This window comes from Hyperolius riggenbachi, chromosome 7 (genome assembly GCF_040937935.1).
Source record: "Hyperolius riggenbachi isolate aHypRig1 chromosome 7, aHypRig1.pri, whole genome shotgun sequence".
NCBI classification, from domain to species: Eukaryota; Metazoa; Chordata; class Amphibia; order Anura; family Hyperoliidae; genus Hyperolius; species Hyperolius riggenbachi.
Window position 1 is genome coordinate 121,713,919 of NC_090652.1, and position 21,209 is coordinate 121,735,127.

At 43.4% G+C, this 21,209-nt stretch overlaps 1 protein-coding gene across 2 annotated transcripts in view; it reads left to right on the forward strand.

Moving 5' to 3' along the window:
• PRKAR1B (protein kinase cAMP-dependent type I regulatory subunit beta) overlaps nucleotides 1–21,209 on the forward strand; it is a 341,670-nt gene that overhangs the window by 253,450 nt on the left and 67,011 nt on the right. For both annotated transcript variants that reach the window (XM_068244605.1, XM_068244606.1), the window contains one exon: nucleotides 2,187–2,345. In XM_068244605.1, the coding sequence (XP_068100706.1) occupies nucleotides 2,187–2,345 (159 nt within the window). The remainder of the gene's footprint in view (nucleotides 1–2,186; nucleotides 2,346–21,209) is intronic.

Below are 21,209 nucleotides of genomic sequence, written 5' to 3' on the forward strand. Positions count from 1 at the left end.
GTATATGTAGGCGGGGGTATATGTGCCCACAATATGTAGCCAGGGGTATATGTGCCCAGTATATGTAGCCAGGGGTATATGTGCCCAGTATATGTAGCCAGGGGTATATGTGCCCAGTATATGTAGTCAGGGGTATATGTGCCCAGTGTATGTAGCCAGAGATATATGTGCCCAGTATATGTAGGCAGGAGAGGGGTATATGTCCCCAGAATAAGTAGCCAGGTGTGCCCCTAGCAGGAGGGGAGCAGCGCAGAGAAGAGGGAGAGCTATGGGCACAGTGGGGAAGGGCAGACGTCTCCCCCCCCCCTTCCCTCACCTTAGGGCTCTCCCTCCCTCGCTCTCCCCTCCGGAACAAAGTTTTGGGCAGCGGGCGGAACTTACCTCCGTCTCGTTCAGGCGCTGCTAGTCTGGTCTGGTCCAGACCAGCAGCACCAGAACTTCTGGCGCTTGGAGCGAGACGGAGGTGAGTTCTGCCCGCTGCCCAGCCACTGCACAACACTTCGTTCCGGAGGGGACAGCGAGGGAGGTAGAGCCCTAAGGTGAGGGAGGGGGGGGGAGACGTCCGCCCTTCCCCACTGTGCCCATAGCTCTCCCTCTTCTCTGTGCTGCTCCCCTCCTGCTGGCCGCACTGGCACGCGGCCAGGGGGGAGGGGGGGCAGCGGGAGGCCAGGGTCGGGCAGACGCCCGAATTTGCCATATGTGCGGATGCCCATGGTGGCCACTCACATGGGGCCCCCTTCATTTATTCTTTCCACAGATCAGAAAATATACCAACTAGGTTAACTGGCTTCTCCCAGAAATTAGCCCAAGTTTATGGTATGAACATTAGCATTTGTGCTTACTAAGGGACAGTTTAGTGATGTGACTTGTCCAATGTGCACTGACAAATGCTGTGAAAAAATGCGTCAGTGCTAGAAAAATGAATACCAATGCTATAGGGTCACATAATGTTATACAAAATTCAGAATTCACTAGGCCTAGCAGCCAATCAGGATTGAGTTTACCAATGTCAGAATGTGTAGGGTATGTGCAGGTAAATAGTGATTTGTAGTAAACAAATAAAAAAAAAAAACCTTTTTTTTTATCAAAACATATGTGAAGAATACTGCATCAGAAGTGGTGCTGTTGTCCCGAGAAACCACTCAGAATCTTTTTTTTAATCCTATAGCTAATTCTGATTGGTTGTTTTGGGAAAATAAAAAACTGATCAACGTTCTTTTGGAACTACATTGAAATATCGGGTCCACATTGTTTTGCTGATGACAGGCATAGTTTATCAAAGAGGAATAAAATAATCTGATAGGATGCTATGGACGGGCAGTACACACGTGTGTGATGTGTGGCATTCATTATAAAAAAAGTACCGGTAGACCTTCTTTAGCAATCAGGTCGTCTTTCTCAGAGGTGTAAAAACGTCATCAGGTTTGGATGTGGACAGGCTGTAGGTAATTTAGAAAGCTTTGTTAGCAGTGAACTACAGAGACTGTCTAATGCATAACAGATCCAGTCTTTAGTCCTGGTCAGACATGTCCATGTTCAACACGAAAGCTTTGTAGCACTCAGTTGGCTGTAAATAAAAACATTTAGGTGCTATTTTCAAATAAACACACTCAAGAGTTTTTTTCCCAGGAGATGGGTGACTTTAAAAAAATCAGGCCGGAGGGCAAACTATTTGGAAGCTAATCGGTTTAGGAGAAAAAATGGACTTGAAGGAACAAAGAACAAGTCTCTTCAAAGACCACCTCGGCCTTTCCTCCCCAATTCACATGGGCTGCATTTCCCCTGCGACCCTCATTATAGCTATCAACACGTCTCCCTTGCCTTTAGGTTTGACAGGTGTAATAAAAGCACAGAGTTGTGACAGTTCTGCTTGTCAATTCTGTGAGTGTCCAACTCTAGGGGAAAAAATAACTTTGGCCCGGTAAGCCACAGAAGCTGAAAATTCCCAGGACTCAATGCAGTCATTGTGCTTGAGCAGCAAGTCTTGAAACTTGATCCTCAAAGTAGGTTGTCTGAGCTTTTGTGACCAAGTGAGGAAACTATTATCCTATTGTTTGAGCCTCTATTCTTTTCCTCAACCCATTAACAGAGGAGATTATTAATAGGTTTTGAGATAACCGAAGACATCAGCTAAAAGCAAACAATTTCCTGCCAGTTAACCCTTTCTCCTGCTTCTTTTTTTCTAGGTCTATGTGAATGGAGAGTGGGTCACCAGCATTGGAGACGGTGGGAGCTTTGGAGAACTTGCATTGATCTATGGCACTCCCAGAGCTGCCACAGTAAAGGCCAAAACAGATCTTAAGCTATGGGGCATTGATCGAGACAGCTACAGACGCATACTCATGGTGAGGGGTCTTTCAAGTGTTTTGTTGCTATATATTTTTATGTTGACTTCTTTACGTCTTTCATATTAAAAAGGTTTTCTTACATTTATTTAATATGTATCATGGAACAGGTTTCATCTTATTACCAATGTCATTGGCGATAGGTTTCCAGGAACTCTGAAGAGCTAATACTGAGCCTCTCTGTAGGCCAGGTATTATTCACCTCTGCAGTGTATATAGCCCCTTAAATTATTCACATTTCTGCTCTATTTCCATTGCTTTCTTAGGGTACTAGATACTTGAGATGACTTCAGAAGATGTTTTTATGCACCCCACAGACACAAATCAGTTGCACAAGTTGGAACACATGCCCAATTGTAGCTGGTTTGCCCTGTAAGCTGAAATTAACATTGTCTAATCATGACAATGAGTGTAGCCCCTCCCATATCACCTGTACTAGCAAGAGGACTCAACCAAGAAGGAGACACATCTTTTCATCCTCTTTCTTCACAGGAGAACATTTCACTGGTCTCTCACATTTCATTTTTTGTTGCCTCCTGCAGTATTAAAGGAAACCAGAGACGACAGATACTTACCTTTTTATACATACCTGGGGCTTCCTCCAGCCACATGGGCATGGATCGCTCCCACGCCACTGTCTTCCGCTGCCTTCAGCTCCGGTATCTGGTCCCATTGCTTTAGCCAGTCGTGGCCAGTCTGCACAAGAGGATGTGTGCTCTTCACGTATCTTTCCAGAGGCTGCTGGAGAGATACCTAAATAGCGCACTTCACTTATGTCAGACTGGCTGCGACCGGAGGAAATTATGGAATCCGGTACTGGAGCTGCAGGCAGTGGAGGATGGCGGTGTGAGAGCGATCCGTGCCCATGGGGCTGGAGGAAGCCCCAGGTATGTATGAAAAGGTAAGTATCTGTCATCTCTGGTACACTTTAAAATGCTTGAACAGTTATAAAATGGCACAGATGGCACAATTCAAAAATTGAAAACTGTTCTGGTTGTGGAGGTCTGAAGTAGAGACTCTTGCAAGAGATCTTGCAGTTGGTGGGGAAGGACTAGTTGATAATTCAGCCTTCAAACATCTACAAACATCTATCCATAACCAGGAAGTCAACACTGGTCTGTCAGATTCATGAAATAACATAAAGCTCTAACTCTACTTTGGGTCTAACAGTGAGTTTAACTCAGTAAGCGGTTGCTGAAAGTTTCTCAATATGGCAAAAAGTAAGGCTTTTGAAAGGGTTGAGGGTAATTGGCAGTACTGGGACTTCATTTGCAGAAATGTTGTTTTCTACAGGTGCAGTTGTTGTCACCTTTAATGATCATGCACAGATCGTTAGGGTGACATTTTGGGACACAAGCGCTGTACAGTCATGTTGTTCGGCTATAGCCAAGTGGCATGTACAGTACAATGGAGATGAGGGATGATCAAGTGGCTCATGATTTAGGCCTGGTTCACATTAGCATTAAAAAACGGTCCATTCCCGGATCGGAAGGGAACAGATTGGAACGGATGTGAATGGATCCAATGTTAACCTACGGATCCGTTCACATCCATCCTTCGAACTGATTCGTTCCACCCGATCCGCTGAACTGCTCCTACAGCAATTTTTCTGGATCGCTGAGCCCAGCGGAACAGAAACGGATCCTGAAGCACTTCATTGGGGGCAATGAGAAAACGGAACGTCTATTCATACTAGTGAAGACCTTTCTAAGGAGCAAAATCCACTTTGGGGATGGTGGTCTGGGGGGATGTGGGGAAACGGAATGGAAGCAGTTGAACGGCAACGGAGTGAAACCGGATCCAACCGACTGGTAATCGGATCCGTTTTCACGGATCCCTTTGCTACAAAACTGCTAGTGTGAACCAGGCCTTAGCGCCTTCCAGGGCCAAAGTATGTGCAAAAATAACGCGCTTGTTCATTTGTGTCGTTCAGAGATGTTGCATGTTAAACAACCCTGTGGGACACCTTTACACACATAGTTTAGAGATCTTGCATAATACCAAAGTTTTCAAGCTTTTGTAGTATATCAGCCAGTCACCCATCTAGTAGACGGCTTCAGCTGATAGAACGTTGGGATCTGCTCCCCTGCATGAACTTCTGATTTTGGTTCACATTAGACCCACTGCTAAACTATTTCCCAGAGCGGACAGTGGCAGACCAACAGAAATGCATTACAGACCTATGCTTTCCTGTGGGCTTTTTTAACACGTCCATTTTCGCTGTGACCGGGTGCAAACTATGCATTTCTGCAATGCAGAAACCGAAGCTGCACAATTTGTTTTGGACAGGAGATATTTTGCCATTCATCCCATAGAATGGTGTGCATCCATTCCAGACTGCAGAGGAGACTGCTCTGGGGGTGTACAGCTTATACGTAATATGTGGACACACTACCACTCCACTGGGTCCGGCGTAGTGTGAACTGTGCCAGTCGCGTAACTACAACTCATGGGGTCCCCCAGCAAAACTTTGATAGGGCACCCCCAATGCTCACACCCCTTGCCTGGGGTCCCATCTTGCAAGGGTCATAACAAGTATGGCGATCATTGTCTTTACACCCATAACATGCGTAGCCACAAAAACACCTGATCTGGAGGACGGACCACTGTATCCAATAAAGAGAAAGTTAATAGTAGGTGGCTCTGCGCCCCCTGCCATCGTAGGGGCTGTTCCCCTATAGTTACGCCCCTTTGGTCAGACCATGGAATGCATTGTGTACACTATACCCTTGTATTTACACATAATAAAACTTTAACAATAACTTAACTCTATAATAAAACACAGCAACACGTTTGCCAGAAAACAGGCTGCCGCCATTTATCTATTGGGGTAAACACATTCTCCACTTTTGGAGGGAAAGTCAGACATCCAATCCTGCGTCTTTGACTTACCATTGGTCCAGAGATGCAACATCTGCACCTCAACAGCAACTTCTTCCTTGGCCTGGTAAGTTTAACCCCTGTCAACCTGAAATGACAAGCACACAGCCAGTACCATACACAGGCGATATATAAAGCCATTATATTGATAGGTCCACGGCATTCCTATGTGTGCTGCAGCTCTATGAAGTGAACTGCTGCATCTCCAAGAACTCTTTAACACCACCTAATATAGTATTAACTTATTCGCCTCTTGTTGACTTAACAGGCTATCAGGTTTTCCCACATTGCGTGTGTGCCAGCAGTTGCTATGTTGCTATATCTGGCCTTCCCCTAAATGAGTAGTTCCTGAGTAAATGAAAGTACACAGTCATAAAGTCACCCGAGTTCACACATCTACAGTATTATCCAATGGAGTAACTACAAGTCATTTTCCTCCCCCCCCCCCCCCCACTCACTCACCCACCAATGTTCACACCCTTGGGGCCCACCTCACAAAGCTGATAAAATAGTGTAACCATAATGTTCTTCACAGCCATAATAAGTGTAGCTACAAAAACACCTGATGTGAAGGGTATCAAAGGGTGTTGCATGAAAAACTGGCCCGGCTGTCTGCCACGTGCGCGAGATTACAGGCAAACTCCAACCGGACCCCATGTGCCTGTTAGGCAGGGTTCATGCTCAAAACTGAACGTTTTTCTTATGAATTTGTTGTATTGAAATTTGCGATTTTATGCCAGTTTTCACAGCTATTGAAAGTCAGTCGGAATTTGCATACGATTTGTGAATTTATGCTGCAAAATTAAAAAATTTTCACTCATGCAAAAATGCAATTTCGCAAATTTTAGCAAAAGTGCAATTCTCCATTGACTTTCATTGGGTGTTCGGCAAACTCTTTTTCGCACGTTTACAATTAGCATGCAAATTTCAATGAATGTGAACCCTGTTTATACTATATACTTGCTGTGTGTCCTTCCCAGGCTTTACTGAAGCCTGTGTCACCTGCATTTCCAGCATATCAGAGCGTTATCCATACGTCAGTCTGTATACTCGCGGCAGGCAGCAGGGCCAGTCTTTCGTGCACCACCCTGTATTTACAATAACCCTTTCCTCATCTTAAAGAGTTATTTCAGCGAAAAGAGAAAAGCAGTTTAACTTACCTGGGGTTCCTTGCAGGCCTCTGGAGTCACCCTGTGCCCACGCCGTCCTTCCGAGACCCTCCAGTGAACAGCAGGGACCCCCTCAAAGCTGGCTGGTCACGGACAGTCAGAGGCTACTGTACATGCGCAGCCCAGACCCGCACACACCCTGATCATGCTCCCCTTATATCAATCAAAGGGTCAGCAGCACTGGAACAATCAAATGTAGATAGGTGCAAGCAGACAGCGAAGGTCCCCACCTCCACTGAATAAGTAAAAGTAACAAAAAACGTGGGTCTGCAGCACACAAGCTCTTTATTGGAGCTAAACTTGGAAATGATCATGCTCCCCTTGCCATGAGAATCCGGCGCATGCACAGTAGTGATTTCCCTTACTGCGCATGCGCAGAAACTGCTGTGCTGGGGATGCAGCGAGGAGGCGCAAGGCCAGCCAGCTTTAAGGGGGTTGCCGTTGCTGGCCAGAGGGACTTGGAAGGACGGTGTGGCTACAGGATGACTCCAGGGGACTCAAGAAGCCTCAGGTGAGTTAAACTGCTGATTTTTTTCTCTTTAGACTTCCTGGCCAGACTCTTAAGAACAGTGCCACTTTCCATACGGGACAGGGAGTCCTGGCACTTACTGTACCAGTGGTGGTGGGGTTGGACTTTAACCTAACGTGTCAATTAGGAAATCTAAGAACATGCTATGCTTTGCAAAGCGAAACCTCTGAGATCAGTTCCCCATAACATGATCACAACGCTGTAATGGTCTATAAAAGTTACATGCTAAATGATTTGTGTTATAAATAGTAAGCCCTGAAACACTGTCGCTGGCAGAGCACATCAGAGCAGGATTATCAACAGGCAGGAGAAGAATTCTGGGGAGGCGACTCCCACCAGTGTGCTCCCAATCAACAAGTAACCGCGAGGAATATGTCACAAGATCACTGCATTAAATCCACAGCAGACAAGTGGGCAGCTCACTTGTCAGTCAGAACCGTCTACAGTTGCAGTTGGCTGTTCTGGAACCAGGACAGAAGGACCTATTCATTAAACCATCGTGTTAACTCACTGGTAATCAGAAACCAGGCTTCCCTCACTTTGCCACCAAGTAAAACCCATCACGGCCTAATTTTGTGCTCAATTACAGCACCATACCCAAGAAACAGGACTAGTTCTCCTGACTGTGATTAGTTGTGTAATTCACCAAGATGAAAAATTATTCCTTTCTGTTTAGCTTCCTTGAAATGCTAAGTGTGGTTACACAGGTGGCCAGAAGTTCCCCAGCGTGAAATCAGTTGCAAGTATTCACATGCAGGTGACCTGATGAATAATTCATATGCTTTTTAATTTTTGGGACAAAAGTAATATTTTTTCAGTTTATTGTTTTGTATGTGTACGAAGCCCAATACCTGGATTTTTCAATGTGCTAGTATTACATTGCTGTGAAACTGATGAGGGAAATTTGCTTCCTCCTGCAGATCTGATGTACTGACTTACTAATGCACAGTTTATTGGCAATGTGTGCGTTACCGACATAATGTTACATACTTACCTAAGAAGAAGTCCTCTCTTCGTCCCCTTGTTCTGCCACTGAACCCCTGTTCAAATATCCCACCGGCTTTCTCCCGCCCCATAAACACGTCTAAGTCCCACGCCGTCCTCCCATGGTCTGCCGTTCAGCCGCGCTGAGCCCCAGTAACAGGCTCAGTCGATGCCAGTCTGGGTCTACTGCGCATGCGCAGACCTCCCGCGCATGCGCAGTAGTCCCGGACTGACGTCACTGAGCCTGGACCTCACAGCTGCTGAATGGTAGACCACGGGAGGACCGTGTGGGACTTAGACGTGTTTATGGGACAGGAGGAAGCCCCAGGTAAGTATCAGAGCTTTACGTTAGTTGATCTCTGAGTCTCTTTAACCACCCTGGCGTTCTATTGAGATCGCCAGGGCGGCTGCGGGAGAGTTTTTTTTTAATTAAAAAAAAACTATTTCATGCAGCCAACTGAAAGTTGGCTGCATGAAAGCCCACTAGAGGGCGCTCCGGAGGCGTTCTTCCGATCGCCTCCGGCAAGCAGAAGTAACAAGGAAGGCTGCAATGAGCAGCCTTCCTTGTTTGGCTTTCCTCGTCGCCATGGCGACGAGCGGAGTGACGTCATGGACGTCAGCCGACGTCCTGACGTCAGCCGCCTCCAATCCAGCCCTTAGCGCTGGCCGGAACTATTTGTTCCGGCTGCTCAGGGCTCGGGCGGCTGGGGGGACCCTCTTTCGCCGCTGCTCGTGGCGGATCGCCGCAGAGCAGCGGCGATCAGGCAGCACACATGGCTGGCAAAGTGCCGGCTGCGTGTGCTGCTTTTTATTTCATCAAAATCGGCCCAGCAGGGCCTGAGCGGCACCCTCTGGCGGTAATGGACGAGCTGAGCCCGTCCATACTGCTAAGGTGTGCATTCTTTGTAGTAACAAACTGAATCAAAAGCAATAACATTTTCGTATATTCTGTACCAAAACCAAGACTTGTAAAAGGAAAACAAAGTGACAGAATATTAAAGAAAATAACTATATTGTTTTGCAAATAAGGTCTTGTAATCATCGACAGTGTACAATGAGAAAGCAAAAAATACAAAACAGAATAAAGACACCTTTATTTCCAAATACAATACTGCCACCATACTTTTGCTAGGAACATAATATAAATGTTGTAATAACCAGGATGGATTGCAAATAAAATGTGTGGGTTAGCACAGTTTATTGTAAAGTTACAATGGATGTAAATGGAGAAATAGCGTGTCTTTTTTTTTATTCCCTTATTTTGCCTTTAAAATGCATAGAAAATAAGGTAATTACTAAACAAAAATATTACTCACTAAAAGCCTAATTTGTCCTGAAAAAAACAATATATAGATCATGTAGGTGTGATAAGTAGTAATTAAGTTATTGGCAAATGGGAGCAGCACAGATATGTGAAAATTGCTCTCTTCCCGAAGTGGTTAACTGTCTCTCAGAGGGACTCACAATTTAATCCCTACCATAGTAATATGTCTATCGTGTATTGTATGTATCGTAGTCTAGGGCCAATTTAGGAGGAAGCCAGTTAACTGATCTGTATGTTTTGGTGATATGGGAGGAAACAGGAGTTCCCGGAGGAAACCCACGCAGACACAGGGAGAACATACAGACTCCGTGCAGATAGTGCCCTGGCTGAAAATCGAACCGGAGACCCAGCACTGTAAGGCGAGAGCACTAACCACTACGCCACAGTGCTGCCCAGGGTTAAATATTGAAGCGGGGGGGGGGGGGGGTGGGGTTAAGGGTGAAGCATCAGTAGAGGTGAGGGTTCTGTGTGCAAGTAGGGTTAGGTTAATTCATAGTAAAATATTAATAAAGATTAAGTACTAGAATATCGGTAATTTTACTAGTGGCAATCCCCTGTGCCCTTTTTTCCAGGTGCTTTTATTACATCAATGCCCCTTTAACATCCAAATGAACTCCTTGTGGAGCAATGGTTGTACACAATAAACACCCCAGGGACCTTGGTTGGTGGGGATATGCAGATTGACTGCCATTAAACAACTGTTTCTATCCCTAGTATCTATCAACCTTGACTTGGGAGGGTGATCACTGTATTTTAAATAAAGGAATAATGGTCCACTTCAAATGTTTAACGGTGCAAAGAAGTTCTTAATTTAAAACGTATATTTGCACATCGCTGAGAAGTTTCATTGAGAGCATCTTCACTCCATTATTTTCACTATATGGATTGCAATATGCTGAAGCAGTTGGCCAGCCATTAGGGTAAAATGTAAATTTAAAGAGACTCTGTAACAAAATGTTGAGCCTTATTATCTTCTATCATATAAGTTCCAATACCTGTTCTAATGTGCTCTGGCATACTGCAGCCTTTTCTAGTTGCACCGCCTCTGTAATAAATCTTATCTTCTCTTCTCTGTCGGGTCTTTCGGGCTCAGGCTGGAATGTGTGGATTGTGCAGCACTGCTTGTCATTGGCAGAATGGCAGAAGCTTTACACACCCTCTCCAATCTCTGCATGAGTCACACAGTGAGCTGTTCTCACTCTGGTTAGAAGCCATGTTTTTTGTTTGTAAACACTGCATAAAACTGGCAATTACAAGCCAGGATTGCAGCAGGGAGTGGCAGAAACAGCACAGAGGGGCCCAGGAGAACATAAGGAATATAATGGTATGCTTTTTATTGTAAGAATTTTAGAGTACAGATTTTCTTTAGAGGGTTGATGCATGAGATGAGCAGCAAATCCTCTCCTCATAAGACTCATTTACATCCACAGCAGCTACCTTAATAATCACAAAGTGAAACAGGGAGCAGGACAGCTACAGTATATAAACAGAAATGCTTGGAGGACTGGGGGAAGAGAACATATCCATAACCTCAGTCATTAGCTACTGAAATCACACAGCAAGGGGAAGTTATTTAGTTGTGCTATTTTACTGGAACAAACATGTGCCCCAACACATTTTTACATAATATCTACAAAAACAAATTTTCAGACTTAATACAATCTTACTGCTGCTTCTAAGCTACAGTATATCCTGGGCTTTTTATTCTTGATTTTTTTTGTTGTTGTTTCAAAGGTGTACTTTATAACACTCCTGTCACTAATTTAAACTAGTGACATGGCTTTGATAGCCTCATCATTTACCTTAATCTGTGCACTTGTGAGCCATTAAGTGTACTGTAAGCATCCTGAGAGCAACTAGTATAGCCTACACAGATCTCCATTTAGCAAATGGCTCATTTCAGCCAAAGATTAAGGCAGAACCAAACTCTTGCACAGCACACAGTGAAAGGTCTTTATTCCACATATAGTTGCTGAAGAACTTTACTTCTTTGTGTTCTGTGTTTAGGCACATCAACCTGTCATATCAGCAACTGTGAATAGACTGTAGGAGAGCTCTGCCCATGAAGTAAACACTGAGGCTTAACCCTTTCAGCACCTTTTGAAAAAGTGAAACCTAGGAAAATCATCATACCATATATTGTAATGCAGATTTCTTTTTCCATAAAGGTTATCATGCTGTGGCTAATCGTTTAGAGCAGAGAGGAAGTTTTGAGTTTAGTTCCATTTTGATCTAAAACTAGGGGCTGTTGAAGCCTCTTCTGTCCATAGTTTATGTAGGGTATACAAGTAACAGATTTACAAAAAGTTTTGTGTTATTGCTAGTCTAATAAATGTACACCATCATGTTTCCAACTGGACTTTTATTTTCCACTGTGAATCACTTTTTTTGAGCTGCATAATCCATGTCCACCTTGATCCGCGCAGTATTGATAGCTGCACAGTCAGGCTAGTCATTATATAACTACCAGCATGCCAGACACAATTACATGCCATGCTTCTATCATCACATGGCAGGGAAACCACAGGATCTGAGCAGAGGTGCTGAGCTACACATTTCTGCTACACTACTCAGTTGGTGAAGTCATGGACAGCTCCAGTGTATTCTCTCTCATGTTCCAGATGCCGTACCCTAGCAATGTCATGCCACAGGCAAGCTGTCTCAGTGTATCGGGTCTGATGGTAGTAAGTCAGCAGTGTTCTTGATGATTAGCCATCAGCTGTCCATCCAGGTAAGGGATTTGCTGATGGAGAAAAACTGCTTTTTGAAATGATGATTCAGCTCCCCTTGTCAGGAAATTAAATACAAGCTTTGTTTGGCTGCCTATTTTGAGACGCCCTGACACAGGAAGTGGCTATTTGCAGCTACCTATTTACCTAGGTCAAAAATATCCAAAGACAACACAGTGGATAGGATCATTTCATTTCATTAAGAGTTGTGTTTAAGCTGTTTAGAAATAAGTGTAATTCTCAGAACAAATGGCCCAGTCAAGCCGCAGCTGAGGAGAAGTCACATGACCCATTGTACTACTTGCTTATGCAACATGAAAGTGAAGGCTATTGTTCTTTCCATGCCTGAAGATGGCACAATTCCTTTCCTTAGAGAAATATAGAAATGATAAGTTAACGTGTGTTCTGCCAGTCCTGTTACATGGACAGATAGGACTTAAATTGGATCATTAATATACAGTCATGACTTTCCCCTAGGTATAGATCTGATTTACTGCCTCTCGGTGAGGAATTTTGGATGCTTGGAAGGTATTTTTGCTTGGCATCATTTCTGAAGAGCTTATTCCATCGTGCCGCTGAGCTTTGAAGATAATCTAGCCTCACAATCTCTGTTTCATAGATGCCTTCACACTATGGCATATGACTTTCCCTGAGTACACAGAACTGCGAAGCTAAGCCATATTTAGTGCTTTTGCTTTACCCAACATGCTTTAGGAGTGGGTATACATTAACCTTTTATGGACTGTACACTATAATATTCCATGACTGGTCTGTTTTGTTTTCCTTGTATGAGGTTTAGAATCCATAACAGGAACGAAACATTTAGAGCATGTAGAAAATATTTTTCTTGTTTACAAGCAAGGGAATAATCTGTAGGCAAAGCCCCACAGGACGTGTTCTCACAACAGCTGCCATATACTGTAAAAGTTGTTATTGTCCTTTAAAGGATAACTGTACTTGCATACATGAGTACAATTATCTGAATGCCCCACAGAGCGCATCAAACTGTGAATGGACTCTTCTACCTAAGATCTCTAGTTACAGACATCTGCACATTGAGGCCTAGCACCACTTTAATCCACACCCTCCTTCTCCTAAAAATGACCTTTTTTGGGGGGGATATCCCACAGTTTTATTTTATATTTAAATCTAGTTTTTACTGTTTAATTGTCTCTGCTCAATGACACCTTCATTGAAGTGTGCCAGAGCTAAAATCTATGAATTATTGATCCTTTTTATCTCTTTCCTGGTCTCAGAAGCCATTTTCTGCCAGGAAAGTGTTTTATAGTTGGGATTTCTTATCAGTGAGGGTCACACTGAAGTCTGACCCAGTCCTGACTCAGACAGGAACTGTCACTTACATACCTGATGTTTAACTCTTTCAGGCAGAGAAAGAAAAATAGAACGCAGCATAGTTATTAGTGTGCTAGGCACTGTACATATACATGTCAATCTCATCATTTCACATGTCACCTCGGTTGTCCTTTAATGTCAACAAGAAGTGGAAGTTTTAACTGCTGGAATGGAAAACTATATTTATGAAGAACAAGTTAGGTCTTATGACCCAATTCTCATTGCTTCCAATGTCCCCTCCTCAATCAGGATGATCAGGATCTGCACCAAGCTTCTATGTCAGATTTCCTCATTGGAATAAAAATCCAGATTTGTTGCAGGCTGATCCACTTACTTCATCATCAGGAGAAATATTAAATGGCTAAGCTAACCCCATATACGCAGCTTAAAGCTGAACTAATATAGCAGAATCTTGTTATAGTAAACTCTGATATAGTAAACCTCTGGCTTTAGTAAACGCTTTCCCCAGGTCCAAGCAAATGCACCTATATCCATATACAGTAAAACCCCCATTATCCGGCACCAACGCGGATTGGCTGATGCCAGATAAGTGTAGTTTCTGGTTACTTGAGACTCAATGTTACAAATAGGCCTAGCTAAATAACAGCAGTATACCCCACACTGTATACTTACCATAAACTCTGTATTCATGTTGCAATACAGTGATTAAAAAAATTAATACAAAGGACAGACTGAACTTGATGTAACAGGTTTATCACTGTATAAAGAAGTGTAAAAGTAGATTTATGCATCCTGCAAGGCCAAGATTTGTTTTTTTGGTTGCTTGAGACTTCTGGTTAACTGAGGTCTGAATAACCCGTTTTATTGTACAATGTATAACAGATTCTGATTAAGTACACTGGTATAATAAACTACTTGGCCAGGTCCCTTGAAGTTTTCTATAAAGGAACTTTACTTTAATATAATAAGATCAAAGCTACTAGATAGCCATGGTGGGTAACACATTTTCATATCCATCTGCGCTCAAATGGTCTGTTTACATATAAGAAGTTTAAAAGTTGCTGACATGCCATCAGGATAGTGGATAAGGCCCAATGCCAGCAGTCAGTAGCGCAAAGATGTAGGTTTAAAGTAAAAGTCTCTGTCATACCTCTCATTCTATATCTACAGACTAAGTATCAGCTTCCAGTAGTGCGGAATTCACAGCGATTCCCTGCATGCAAGTTGGACGGAGAAATGCTGCCTATTCAGTCAGTAGGCTTGCCATCTGAATTGCATGTGGGTGCAATTCGGACGGATTTCCTGCAGTTGCAGTGCATGGCACGGCTATAGCGATTCGGCTGTGGCTTTGCAGACACATGGGTGCTGCGTCCAATTCAGGAAGAGGTGGCATTCCAGTGGAAACAGCACATTCAAAAGAAAAAGAGGTGTGTACTCATACTAGGAATCACCTGACTTCTATACTTGCAATTTAAAGAGGCACAGTAAATGCATATTTGCCGCATTGCCACCGCCTGAGGGGGACCGTCTACCTTGCCACCCCCGAAGAAAAGATTCCTACTTTATTGTGAATTGCAACCAGCTGCGAAAGTATGCAAGGTACATGACCTGGGAGCGACATCATGAAATGATGGGGGTAGGAGGTGCATTCAGCCCCCAAGGGATTGCCAGCACAGAGGGAGCTACCTTCAAACCATAGGGAATTACCTTACCTCAAGTGTAGCTAATGGGTATGAGCACACGCCTCTTTTTCTTTTGAATGTATTTCAGTAGCCCCCACACCACCTCAGGAAGAACGAGCGACTGAAATACATTCAAAAGAAAAAGAGGTGTGTGCTCCTACCAATTCGCCACACCTGAGGTAAGGTAATTCCCTACAAGGACAATCCAAGCTTAGGGCTGGTTTCCACTGGGGTGCCGCATCTATTTCTGAATCGGATGTGGCACCTGTGCTTCTGCAAAGCCACTGCTGAATCGCTATAGCCGTTCCATGCACTGCAACTGCAACATGCTATCCAAATCGCACCCACATGCAATTCGGACGGCAAGCCCATTGATTCAATAGGCAGCGTTTCTCCGTCCGACTGTCATGTGGGGAAATGCAGCTAATTCTGTACTAGTGGAAACGGGCCCTTATTGAAGATAATTGGCAAGACAACTGCCTGTTGCGTATTATTTATTGCTGCTTTTATGAGAATTTAATAATATGTTATCTGGTGGTTAATTAGAATTGCTTGTATTATAGAGATGTCACCTTTATGCTCGGGTAAGCCATCTCGTCAGCACTGCATAATGATACATTGATGCTTGTTCTGCCCTGAAGGAGTTTTGAAAGGCTTAGCAAGGGGGTTACTCAGAGATTCAGTTCTTATAAGCTACTTACAATGTAAAAGCATTCCTGCCCAATTTCTGGTCGGGTCACTTGGCTCATGTGCCCAGACAGTGACCAGTATCTTCACTACAAAGCCCAGTTTAATATACATGCTTCTGGGCTAGGATTTGCTGTTCTAAGACAAACTGGGACTCATATATACAATGGTTAGAGAGCAATACTCCTATGCAGCCATTAATTTAGCCTGTGAATAATCATTTCTGATTCGTTCAGCGTAGTTTGCCTTCTTAAAACAGAAGTTATTTGTTATAATTCAGTTTTAAGTGAGTGATTGTCGTCTCCCACAATGCATCACTACTGAATATGCAAATTATCTCTTTATTCTACTCTATAAGCTATATTGCTATACACAAGCGGTTCTGGATGTAAGCCTGGCTTCAGAAGCATAAAGAGATCATTTGCATATTCAGTAGTGATACATTGTGATACACTAACTTAAAGCTGAATTATAGCAAATACCTTCAGTTTTAACCACTTAAGGACCAAGGGATTTTCCCATGATCGGTGCTGCCTGGGCTCTCCAGCCCGCAGCACCGATCAGGATTGAGCCTGGGCGACCAGACTTCCCCCCTTTTTTCCCGATGTCCTGCTGGGGGGGGGGTCTGATCGCCGCCGGCTATTTCTGCTTAGCGGGGGGGGGGTCCTCAAAGCCCCCCTCCGCAGCGATTTCCGCCCTCTCTGCCCTTCCCTCCGTCTCCTGCAGGCTATGGGCTGCGCAGGATGGATATCCGTCCTGTGCCGCCTAGGATAGGCTTCAGCCTATCAGATGCCGGCGATCCCCAGCCAATCAGAGGCCGGAGATCGCCAATCTCCTTTACGGCGCTGCTGCTCAGCAGCGCCGTATGATGTAAACACAGGGGATTTCTTCCCCGCGTGTTTACATTTAGCCTGCGAGCCGCAATCGGAGGCTTGCAGGCAGTTCACGTAGACACCCTCCGTGAACTGACATGGAACGGCAGCGTGAACGAGTGGCCGTTTCCATGGTAACACCACTTCGACCTGCCAACGCCTATCGGCGTTAGGCGGTAGTTAAGTGAGGAACTGTCGCAAAAAAATTAAAATTTAAACCACAGACAAATAAGAAGTACATTTCTTCCAAAGTAAAATGAGACATAAATTACTTTTCTTCTATGTTGCTCTCACTTACAGCAATGAGTAGAAATCTGACATTACCAGTAGGTTTTGGGTTAGTCCATCTCTTCATGGGGGATTCTCAGTATGGCCTTTACTCTTTATAAAGACAGTTGCTGAAAAAGATTTATATAAAGATGCTGGCCAGCCTCCCTGCTCACCGTTCACTTTTTTGGCAGTTGGACTGAGCAACTGCTATTCACCAAGTGCTTTTAAAAATAAAGAAAACCCTGAGAACCCCACATGAGAAGATGGGCTAGTCCAAAATCTGTTGGTAATGTCAGATTTCTACTACCTACTGTAAATACAATACAATAGCATTTCTATAGCGCTTTTCTCCCATAGGACTCAAAGCGCTTAGGCTCTCTCAGATTCAGTAATTGGTAGTAGGATGAAGTACTGTATTCACACAACAAAAGTTATATTTCTGCAAATGCCAAACAGAACAGGTGGGTTTTCAGTCTGGATTTAAACACGTCCAGGGATGGAGCTGTCCTGATCTGTTGAGGTAAGGAGTTCCAAAACGTAGGGGCAGCATGACAGAAGGCTCTGGGACGAAAAGTTTCCAAGTGGACTCTGGGTATGACTAGATTATTAGAACCTGTGGATCTGAGAATGCGGGGATTGCTACGCAGCTGCAACATATCTTTCATGTATCCAGAGCTCAGATTATTCAGGGATTTAAATGTCAGTAGGCCGATCTTGATTGAATAGGAACCTCCATTCTATAGGTAGCCAGTGAAGGGAGTGCAAAAATGACAGCAACATAGGAGAAAAGTAATTTATGGCTCATTTTACTCTGGAAGAAACGTATTTCTTACATAGTTACATAGTTATTTTTGTTGAAAAAAGACATACGTCCATCGAGTTCAAAGAGTACAAAGTACAACACCAGCCTGCTCCCTCACATATCCCTGTTGATCCAGAGGAAGGCGAAAAAACCCTTACAAGTCATGGTCCAATTAGCCCCAAAAGGGAAAAATTCCTTCCCGACTCCAGATGGCAATCTGATAAAATCCCTGGATCAACATCATTAGGCATTACCTAGTAATTGTAGCCATTGATGTCTTTCAACGCAAGGAAAGCATCTAAGCCCCCTTTAAATGCAGGTATAGAGTTTGCCAAAACGACTTCCTGTGGCCTATCCAGATCCTGTTGCAATATGACTCTATCTTCCTGAGAGTTGATGATTCTGCACAATTTTGTATCATCTGCAAAAATAGCAACATTGCTCACTACTGCATCTACTAGGTCATTAAAGGGGAACTTCAGCCTAAACAAACATACTGTCATTAAGTTACATTCGTTATGTTAATTAGAATAGATAGGTAATATAATGTTTTACCCACCCTGTTTTAAAAGAACAGGCAAATGTTTGTGATTCATGGGGGCTGCCATCTTTGTCATGGGGGCAGCCATCTTTTTGGTTGAAATGAGGTGACAAGGAGCAGGAGACACAGTTCCAACTATCCTGTGTCCTGATTACCCCTCCCAGCTGCACACGCTAGGCTTCAAATGTCAAATTCAAAATGTAAAAAAAAAAATTGCACCAAAACAGCAGAACGAGAACAACAAAATCAGAAATCCCATCATTCTTTGCACAGCATCAGGGGAAAAAAGGCCGGGCAGTTTTCTTCTGTGCAGCTACAAATGAGGCTTGTATAAGAGAAACAAAGTTCTGATGTCGTGAAACTGTTAAAGAAACACAAAGCCTTTTCAGTGCTGCTGAGTTGATTTTTAGTCCAGAGGTTCACTTTAATAAATAAATTGAAGAGCACTGGACCCAGTACAGACCCCTGTGGGACCCCACTGCTAACAGTCTCACATTTTGAGTACGATCCATTGACCACAACTCTTTGTTTTCTGTCCATTAGCCAGTTCCCTATCCATGCACACAGACTCTTCCCCAGTCCTTGCATCCTCAACTTTTGCACCAGACTTTTGTGGGGAACAGTGTCGAAGGCCTTTGCAAAGTCCAAGTATATCACATCTATAGCATTCCCAATATCCATATTAGCATTCACTACCTCATAAAAGCTGAGCATGTTAGTCAAACAGGACCTGTCTTTAGTAAACCCATGTTGATGCTGAGAAATAAGATTATTTTCTACTATGAAGTCATGTATAGTATCTCTTAGTAACCCCTCAAATAGTTTGCATACAACTGATGTTAAGCTTACAGGTCTATAATTTCCTGGATCTGATTTTTTGCCCTTCTTAAATAATGGGAAAACGTGGGCTGTACGCCAATCCACTGGGACTCTGCCAGTTGAAAGAGAGTCACAAAAGATAAGATAAAGGGGTTTATCTATAACTGAACTTAATTCCCTTAGGACCCGAGGATGCATGCCATCCGGGCCAGGTGCCTTGTCTATTTTTAATTTATTTAGTCTTGCCTTCACTTCTTCCTGCGTTAAGTATTTAATATTACAGTTAGAAGATTGAGACTCTTCTGCCGCTGTAATTTGCAACAGTGCTGTTTCCTTTGTGAAGACAGAAGCAAAGAAAGCATTTAATAACTCTGCCTTACCTTGGTCATCCACCATTGAGTTCCCACCCTCATCCTTTAGGAGTCCTATACAGTCAACCTTTTTTTTTTTAGAGTTGATGTACTTGTAAAACTTTTTTGGGTTAGATTTGATATCCCTAGCGATTTGATTTTCAGCTTCAATCTTTGCCAGCCTAATTTATTTTTTACAATTTTTATTGCACTCCTTATAATTGCTTAGTGCAGCCTCGGTCCCCTCCTGTTTTAGGACCTTATAGGCATTCTTTTTCCTCTTCATTTTATCCCTAACCTTTCTATTCATCCATAGAGGCCTTTTTTTATTCCTAGACATTTTATTTCCATATGGGATATACATACTACAATATTGATTGAGAATAAGTTTAAAAGCTTGCCATTTCCCTTCAGTGTCCTCCCCTTGTAGTACATTATCCCAGTTCACCAAACTTAGTGCCTGCCTAATTTGATTAAACTTTGCTTTTCTAAAATTCATAGTTTTAGTGGTCCCGTTGCCCCGTGGCCTATCAGTCACCAGATCAAACGTTATCATGTTGTGATCACTATTTCCCAAATGTTCTTGAACCTGCACATTTGATACATTATCTGGTCTATTAGAAATGAACAGATCCAGTAACGCATTCCCCCTAGTTGGTTCCATCACGATTTGAGTCAAATAATTGTTCTGTAGTGATGCCAGAAATCTGCGGCTTTTACCAGAATGGGTAGCCTCAATACCCCAGTCAATGTCTGGAAAGTTGAAGTCGGCCATAACTATGACCTAATTTTTACTTGCAGCTTTTTCAATCTGCTGTAGTAATCGCAGTTCTGCAGCTTCATCAATATGAGGTGGTCTGTAGCATACCCCAATAAGCAATTGGCAACTTTTATTTCCACCATGAATATTTACCCAAATGGACTCCACATCTTCGCAATCTTCCTCCATCTCATCGTTGAGGACAGCTGTAAAATAATTCTTAACAAAGAGACAAACCCCTCCACCTTTTTTCCCTGTTCTATCCCTCCTAAACACATTGTATCCTTTTATATTAGCTATCCAGTCATGGCTTTCATCCATCCATGTCTCGGTTATTCCCACAATGTCATAGCCTTTGTCATTCAGAATGAACTCTAGTTCGTCTATTTTATTTGCAAGGCTCCGAGCATTAGTTACCATGCACTTTATATTTTTACCACCAGATTTACCAATTTTTTTTACATGAAATGGGCTACTTGAAGTTTTACCAACCTCCTTAATCTGTACACTGTCCCCACCACCCTCTCCACCCCCCATAAAGTTAAGCTCCCACTGTCTTTTTACCGTATCTTGTCTACATATTGAGACTTTATCCTCCCGCCTCCCCCCAGATCCTAGTTTAAAATCTCCTCCAACCATTTAGCCATCTTCTCCCCCAATGCAGCTGCACCCTCCCCATTAAGGTGCAGCCCATCCCTGCTGTAGAACCTGTAGCCGACTGCAAAGTCTGCCCAGTTCTCCAGGAACCCAATCCCTTCCTTCCTACACCAATTTCTCAGCCACTTTGATGTAGGAAGGATGGGTTCCCTAAGCTACCTCTGTCTCTCAGATGTAGCACGTGGCACTGGCAGTATTTCAGAGAACACCACCTTGGAGGTCCGTGCTTTAAGTTTATCTCCAAGTACCTGAAAATCATTTTTGAGGACCTTCCTTTGTATATGTTTACATGTATTTAAAATTTTTGCAACAGAGGTCCTTTAAAAAGGCAAACTAAACTGAGCTCTGGCTTTTACATAGGAGGGCCATTTGTTCTGTTTTTGTCCCCTAGACTTTCCTAGTAGTTTTGGGTCACTCCGAGCTGCATGGGTATTCTGTTGTCCTGATTTGTTGCGATGGGATATGGTACTTTGAACATTGCTTTATGTAGTATTG